This window comes from Corvus brachyrhynchos, unplaced genomic scaffold (assembly GCF_000691975.1).
Source record: "Corvus brachyrhynchos isolate BGI_N302 unplaced genomic scaffold, ASM69197v1 scaffold395, whole genome shotgun sequence".
Lineage (NCBI taxonomy): Eukaryota > Metazoa > Chordata > Aves > Passeriformes > Corvidae > Corvus > Corvus brachyrhynchos.
The window spans coordinates 1,447,655-1,456,349 of NW_008238340.1; the positions used below are offsets into that span (position 1 = coordinate 1,447,655).

The following is an 8,695-nucleotide window of genomic DNA, read 5'->3' on the forward strand; positions in this document are numbered from 1 at the left end:
GCAGCGGGGTCTCCCGCACGGAGCACGCTGCTGATCCTCGGCAGCCACGCGATGGCAGCAGAAATATGGGAACACCGGAGTGGACGAACACATTATCCCACCGCTCCAAGGAAAAGGTATTCTGCAAAGACGAGGCAACTGCTGCTACATGTAAGCCAACGTCTGCGATGGTTTTAGGAACAAGCACAGAGTAGAAAAACAGTTTCTCTCCCCGAAATACAATAATTCACACTTTCTGCATTCCCGATATTGCCAACAGGGTCACTCGGGCTTCCCTGCTGTAGCACCGACACAGTACAGCCGCCTCCCCCGGCAACTTCAATCTGACCTACAGCAGACACAGCAGGATTCAGAGCACAGCTCCTGCTTCACACCAATTCCTGGCTCAGATCCCGGCTGGGAACCAAGAGAACCCCTTGCTGCTGGAGCTGCCAAGCCCTTCCCTGCTCCCCTCCATCGTGTCTCCCTTTCACTTCACCCCAGGGTTCTAAGGGGAAATTAATGCTTTTTATGTCCAAAAAGTATCTAAACACCGTCTAATTAATCCTTATCCCTTGCCTATAAAGAAGGGAAGTAAATAGCATCCACACTCTAAAATCCCCTTTTGCCAGGTTCTGTGTCTGTGTTGCTTGCTGGGGACAATACCAGATTGTGTTTAGGAATTCCAGCACCTTCACACCTTCAAACAAGACTCTGCTCTCCCTGCTCCCCCTCCCCAAGCACACCTTGGTGAGCAATACCCCACCTTCCAACAGGAACTCGGGAAATTAAGATGTTTCGTGCATCCCTGACACATACAGATTAGCAGCAATACAGCAAACGAGGTTTGCCTTCCTGCTCAACACACGGTGAAATAAATAAATAAAGAGGAGCTCACTAAAAGCCAGGCAGGGAAGGCAGAGCCACCGAGGCTCCTCGCTTCCCACGGAAGCCCTTATCTCCGTCACAGCCCACAATGCAATTACAAGATTACAAGGCACACGCTGCTCCAGCATCTGGATCCTCCGTGCAATCACAGGGATCCCTACAGAACTAGGAAACCTCTTAATCTTGTGAGGAACGGCATGGATTCTCCTCGCAGCACGGCTCCCACTGACCCCTCTCCAGGGGCGACCTCCAGGGACAGGCATTGTCTGGAGTTCATATTTGTCCACACAAGCATAGAAAGGAACTGTGTGGTCAAAAAGGTAAATGCTGACCACCGACTCTGGTCCAAAAAGCACTGATGTTTATTTTGGTTTGCTGTAAACTGTCTCATCTACATTGCAAACCCAGGGATTAAGTCTGTACCAGTACCCCTCCATTTCCATCCCAGTTCCCGGCACGTTAAACCCAGGCCACAGAGCCAGCAACCCAATCTCCATATATTTTATTCTCAATATATTTCATTTCTGGCCACCGATCTTTAGATCTCCTATTGGATTTTGTTTTCGTAAATGGATTTTCCCACAGAGCTGGCAGAAAAATAGATTTAATTTCGAATTTCTCTAAACTGAAATAGTCAATATAAATGTCAATGTGAGTTTGTGCCATGCAGCCCGTGAGGCGACACAAGCCTCACATTTCAGAGGGGTACGGGGGGCCTGCCAGCTTGTTTTGTGTCTGTATACTTGTTCTAATGCTTCCTTTCATAAGGATGCCTAAAAGTGTATATACATTTATTAAAATTTTTGTTTTGCTGTTTTGTTTCAGGGGTGCAAAAAGCAGTACGATGTCTAGCACTGCTTTGCAGGCAAGTCAAGAGGCAAGATTCCCTATGAGCAGAGGATTCTGCAAACTGACACCCCCACAGACCCGTCACAGAATGGTCTGGATTGGAAGGGACCTCAAGGACACCCTGCCATGGGCAGGGTCACTTCCACTATTGCAGGTCCTGGTTTCCTCTCCCCCCCCAGCACGGGGTGTAGTTGCAGCACCAATTACTCAACAATTCCAATCTAGCCTGATGTTAATGTCATTAGTCCACAGAGATCCTTTTGGAATCATTTACATCGAAACTGTCTTTTTGCATGCTAAATGAAAAATGCTCAGACTTCAGTGAATGGGATTTGAATTACAACCCTACCACATGTGTCTCAGCTGTATTCATGCTATTTATTAAACAGGGGGAAAAATTGTGATGCAGTCAATTACAGAACAATTACCTGAGCGCTGCTGCAAACCTGTTGCCTTGCACTGCAGGGACGGTGGTTGCCCTTGACTTGGGCGGAACTTGCCTACAGGGCACCTGCCAGGCAGAGCATCCCCCAAGGCCCTGATCTCAGCTGAACCTTCATTCTGAAACACCCAGATACTAGGAAAACTTTTACTGATGAAGTTAAATAAGCCATGACAATTAAAGGATTAGGAACGTTATGGGTCTTGTGAAGAATAAAATCTCCTGGACGTGTACAGGGCGTTAGGAAAAGATGAACTCAAGAGAATTTGTTGTGACTTTATATTACTGTGGGAGAACACATCAGGACCCTGATACACAAAAGGATTACTGGTATGTATGTTTCCTTCTGAAGAGACTCCCAGGAGATCCATTCCGGATTTAACAATAATCCATACTCCCCTTCAGAAATGGCAAAACAATGCTCCCATTTCCCAGGACTGCCTCCAACACAGGAATCATTAAGATGCCGTCATAACCCTGCATTCCAGGTGCCGTAAACACCAGCTGGAACAGGAATAAATCCCAACCACAGCTCATGAGCAGTCAACACTTCCACATTTCTGCACCAGCATCTGCCTCTGGTGCCCATTGTGGAGATGTGCACATTGCAAAGGTGAGTGTGCCACAGCAAAGCTGAGTGCCATGGCAAAGATGAGTGTGCCACAGCAAAAGCAGGGAGATGCTGTTGGACTCCATGGTCTCTGATGAGCTACAGGGGGTTAACGGAGAGGCTGGTTATGAAGGGAATCAGTCAAATCTAAGGAGAGATGTCAGGACAATGCTATTTGCGGCAGTGATGAAGAACAGAAAACTGCCCCTCCTTGTGAGCAGTTTCTCCCTTTTTCAGAGCCGTGTGTTTGTGTTAATGCATGCACACGTGTGTGTCGTATTTCCAGAAAGCCTCTCACATTAAACTCTCCTTCCTCCTCCGAAGCCATTCCACAGTATTTCTCTGGAATGCATTAAGCAGACTGACTGAACAATGTGATCCTAATTAGTTTGCAAACTACACAGATCACCTCTGAGGGCGAGCAAAGCCTGTGTAAATTAAAGCGAATTGGAGTGAATTGGCTGAGGCTGCCCAAGGAATCCCTCTCCAGATTAGGGCTGCTCCAACGTGCTTCCTCCAAGGCTGCTCCCACTCTCCCGTGACAACCAAGTAGATTTCACCCATGACAGCAGGGAATGGAGAGATGTAAAACTACTTTGCAGTTCAATATTCCATGGTGGGTTATTTTCCACAATGCAGAGGAGCCCATTTGGTCATTTACCAAAAGGAAAAGTCTGGTCCTTCACAGGTGCCCCCAGCTCCAGGCTGCAGAGGCCACTGATGCCATCCCCACTCCAGCAGCCCTGGGCAGGCACAGGGATGCTGCCAAAACCCAAATACTCTGGAAACCTGTGTGAAGTTTTGATGGTGATGTCCCAGGGTTTATGCAGTAATTGAATAATCTAAAATTTTCATTCCTGTCCTCATGGACTAATCTGCAATAGTGTTAAGGGACTGTTATGATATTAATTAAATACAAGTCCTGCATGCAAAATTGATACTTTGCATCTCCATCTCCACAAGGGAGTTTCTCTCTTAATAAGACTAAAATCAAGTTTTACTTTTTTGGGGGTTTTTTTTAAGGAATTCATAAAGATTATTATATTGTACCAAGATAACATACACCCAATCTACAAGAGAACAAGGTTTTTCAAACACGGAAGCTCTGGTGCTTGGAATGGGACTGTGGGCGTAGAGAGCTCTGCTCCAGCTGTGGGACAGCCCTTCTCCATAACCACTTCTCAGGCACTGGGGTTTGGAGAGACTAAAATATCCTCAACACAGGATAAAGAGCAGCAGGATCAGCGTCGACCTTCCAAAACGCAGATGACAAGAGGGAAATTCACTATAAAAACATGACCTCGTTTTAATTTTAGCAGCAGTTTACTACGAATTCACGTGAAGGCGCAGTTACACTCTCCTGGAAAAGTTCACGCACAAGAAAAGGCAGAAACCCATCCGCTGAGCCAGCCGCCTGCGACGTGGAGCAGCACCGCCCGGAATCACGGCAAAGCTATTCCAACACTCCCCTTACTATTATTTATTAGTTAAAATTTTTAATTATGTGAATTGATTAGGAACACATCACCAGGGATCCTAATTAATTAGAATTTTAAAAAGGATCACAGACCGGAGATTCCACAAAGAATTGCACAAAGAGGTGTATTAAGGGAAAGGCCAAATTAACTTCTCCTTTCTGGTTTATCCAGCCTTTTCTAACAGGACTGTGATCAGATTAACCAAGTAATACCCAAACCCCTCCTGCACAGCAATGCTAACCAGGGCAACAGCTTGAGGATTTCAGGCTGTTTTCATTTAACATCCGCTTGGTTAAACAGTTTATTCCTCCTAATCCTTATTTGAGTGTATTCCTACTCTAATTAGTTTATTCCTCATTTATGTCCTAAATTTGCTTTAGCTGCCTCACCCATGCTCACCAAATCCTTCTATATGGTTCTGATAGATGTCAACATCCCTGAGCATCTGGTGTAGACTTTTTGTTTCAAAATGCATTTTTCTCTTTACCCAGAACTTGGAAAGACAAAGGAGCCATCACATCGACAACACTCAGGAAGGAATTAATTATTAAATCTTCTAATACAAAGCCCTGTTCAGAACTGGCTGGTCAGTAGTTTCCCAGGGCAGTGTGTTCCTCTGAGCTGCCTCTGAGCTGCCATTTCCAGAGCAATGTTTGGATGCTATTGATGCTCTTGGCTGTCGGCTCTGCAAGTACTTTTCCATCAGTGCGACAATGATCCCTATTTATCTTCTGGCTGCAAGAGTCGCTGAGATGATCTGGCAGTGCCACAAGGCAGACAGTTATTTCATGCCCTGTTAAACCCTAATGCAGCTAACTACGGTATCACTCCAAATTTGAAAAAAGCCTTTTTTTGTTATTTTAAATCTGCTGCCTACGTGTCCTAGTTGAGAACATTGCTTCCTTTTAGAATGGTATCAGAAGCCTAAACCCCAAATGCTGCTGTGAAGTACAATGGAGTACTGGTCAAGTAATTAATAAGGTTAGAACTACATCATTCTGCCCAAGAAACACCTGGAGGTCAAGAAAACAGACTTTTTCTGCATCATTCAGAACAGAGACTGGCAGTGACCACCCAGGTGCTGCCTGTGGATGAGAGGGTACAAGTACCTTCTTGAAGATAGAAAATCAGGTACTAAAGGGCTCTCAAGCTGGAAAAGGATGCGGGAATGAATGGCCAAACCCTGGTACATCCAAATCACAAAGCAAATAGTTTAAAACATATTTTCCTGAGTATCAAATGTGATCAGCCACAAGGAGAAACCCTCAAAGCTGCGCTTCCTCCAGCTCCCATGATGTGCCCATCTGTATTTGTTACTTTCCAGAAGACACACTTCAGTAAAACAAAAATTAATGGGTTCAGTGCAGGGCTCTTTGAGCTAAACACAATCACCACCACATCCATGCAGTCAGGCACTAAAGGGCTGGATAGCTCCATCTCTGGAACAGCCCTCCTGAAAGTCCCATTTATTTCCTCATGTGCTCATGTGGCAGCCAAGAGTCATCAACAACCTCTTGCTACAGGTAAAGGGACCGCACAGAGTCTGGTGTTCTGCATCATGAAAGTTTACAGAAGTTAATTAAATCACACTCTGCAAACCCGAAACAAAAACAAGGCACCATTTCTGTGATGATGATTTTTTTTTTCTTGTGCTTGTCATAATAAAACATTGTTATTGGATGTAAAAATTATGGAACAAAGTTATGCCTCTCTGGTGTAATATAATGCAATCCATTTAATACTATTTTAAACCCCAAAACCTCATTAGAGCAGACAGAATGTAAGAATGACAAATGGGCTAGGAGGAAGCTGGAGCACGAGATGAATTCTGGGCACTCGTCCCTTTCCCACTGCTGGCACTGGCTTCGGGGATGCTGGGGGAGTGTCAACCACCAGCACCACGTGGGGAGCGCAGGGTGCCCGTCACCCCAACAGGAGGGAGGTTAGTGCCTTGCAAAGCATCTGCCAAGGCAGGCCTGGGGGTGAAGCTGGAAAGCTCAGCTTAGCCCAAAGTCCAGCGTGGAAGCTGCCAGACAGGCCTAGAGACACAGGTGAAGCACTGCCTGTCATGGACACCCCAGTTACCCCGACCCCAGCCAGGCTCACAGGCTGTCAGCTGTAAAATCAACCCGGCCTACACAAACACACACCCGGCAGCCTCACGCTCCTTGGCCAAAATGAGACAGCTGAACACTGCAATTACACATTTTAACAGCCTTTGACCACTTTGGCCCCAAGTTTGGTATCCAATGTCGGGAATATAGCCCTGCTGCCTTAGGAACGGGCTGGGCACAGCTCTGCGGGTGGGCTTCTGCTACCAGAACAAGTTATTGACATTTAATAAATATAAAACTTGGATAAATGTACTTGTTATCAACACCTGTGCAAACCTTTAACATCAGAAGTGATCAGGGTGATGAAAATAGCTCTTTCCTCATGCAGATGGAGGTTAAGAAAGAAAAGTGGTGTCAAACAATGACATATTATAGAACAAACAGGCTTATTCCAGAAATAATGCCTCAGGTGAAATCACTTGTCTGAATGTGTCTGAGTGGCTGAATACCATCAGCAGAGCAAAGATTCTCTCAAAACACACATGGATTCGGGCCAAATTCAACAGAAATTCTACCCCTGCATACTGCAAGACCAACACTCCATCAGCACACAGAAATTACAGCAATTGCTACCAAAACCTAGCCGAGATTTGTGAGAATCAAACCAGACCCGTTCAAGCTACCATGGTTACAGAGTGCTGTGCAGCCCAAGCTGGGGTGCCGGGCTGCCCTCGGGCAGTGCCTGTCACAAAAACCACAGAGTCTACCAGAAGATGCTCAGTGTGGAGCCACTCTACAGTCACACAGCCCAGCCAGCAGCCACACAGGCGGACGGGGAAGCTGTACTCACAGTTTGCCCAAAGGAGGGATAAAGAACAAGTGTATTTGCTGGGGGTGGGGGCAGTTGTGGTTTAACCCCAGCCAGCAATTAAGCCCCAGGCCAGGGGGAGCAGATGGAATTCAGCAAATAGGAGTAATTTTCTGAAGGTATGGACAGCCTTGGGTTGAGGTGTCTTGGGGAGCCATCACCTCCCAGCCCAGCACAGCCCACGCTCCTACCTCCACTCCTTGCACCTTCAGCTTCATGTGATCCTCTCTGGTGGTCTTCCCGTCTTTCCTTTTTTTCCAGCAATACCCATCTTTCCTGTATTTCACTTTCTTTCTGTTGTACAGGATCATAGAACCATTCTGTGGTCTGAAAGCAAGAAACAGGTTTGGATTACATAAAGAAACAAAACCAGACTGAAAGTGTCTACAGAACCATGTCCCACAGACCAGCAAAAGGCTCCACAGAACAGCAACAGTCAGGATTTGGCATCGAATAAATGTTCCCCTTTTGCTGCTGTTACCTGGCTGAAGTGATGTCTGCAATCTGCAAACTTTTCCGTTGAGGATCTTGTACCTAATGTGGGAAGTGCTAGTGATAGGTTAAAGAAAAAAAAGGGGAAGTCTGATAAAATAGCCAACACTTAAAATTTTCATTGGATGTATTTTGACTGCTACATGCTGAAAATTAGAAGGAAAGAAAATTTAGGAAAAAAAAAGGATTGTTGTTATTTAATTAGACAATCTCTCTCTTTGGCTAACACATCAGCAGAATGAGATGCCAACCACCTCTAAGGCTGCACTGGGACATGGATGTTGGCTTAAAATGACAATAAACAAGCAAAAAAGAAGGGAAGGATAAAAGCACGAGCTTATACAATGGTTTCACTGTTCTGCTTAGATCAGTGCTAGACAGGGAGTAACCTGCTTCCTTCTGAGCACCTTCTCAACTTCAAAGACACAGGAAAACATTTTCCACTTAAAAACTACAACAGCAATTTGAAATGTCTTTAAAAGCACGGTGATGCCCAGTAGAAGTTTGGGTGTAGAGAGATTTTGCTGTTTGCTGAGCCGAATCACAAGTCTGTTGTAACACTGAGAAATAACAAATACCCTCCTAGCTGGGAGGCAGTGAGCATCCTGCACCGGCAGCAGGGGCAGTGAGCATTTTTCCCACATACACACAAATATTTATTGCTTGTGACCAGAAACCCAAGCCTCATCCTCCCAAGCTACACCTCCTCCTATCCTCCATGGACCCAGGGGTCAGGGAGGCTGCTCCTCCTCTCCTCCTCCTAAGCATCACACTGAAACTAAACACTCGGGTGTCAGCGCAGCCACGGTGTCTGTTTGACAGCACTGTAGATAGTGCATTAATTCAGCAGAGGTATTATGTATCTCATTTCAGTGCTCATTCTACAAAACCCCAGTCCCTGCACGTGTCAGCTCAAACCCTTCTCACAACACCAGAGACCCCCCAGCCACTGTCGGGCTGCGCCCCGTGGCTGACGCGCCACGCGCGTGGTCCGGGCAGGCAATGGCAAAGCAGCGCGAGGCGATCTGCCGCCCG

The 8,695-nt window shown here is 46.2% G+C and overlaps 1 protein-coding gene across 8 annotated transcripts in view; it reads right to left on the reverse strand.

The window, feature by feature from the left end:
* The window catches only part of CAMTA1 (calmodulin binding transcription activator 1), a 232,511-nt gene that overhangs the window by 146,131 nt on the left and 77,685 nt on the right, over positions 1-8,695 (reverse strand). For all 8 annotated transcript variants that reach the window (XM_017735059.1, XM_017735061.1, XM_017735064.1 and 5 more), the window contains one exon: positions 7,360-7,495. In XM_017735059.1, the coding sequence (XP_017590548.1) occupies positions 7,360-7,495 (136 nt within the window). The remainder of the gene's footprint in view (positions 1-7,359; positions 7,496-8,695) is intronic.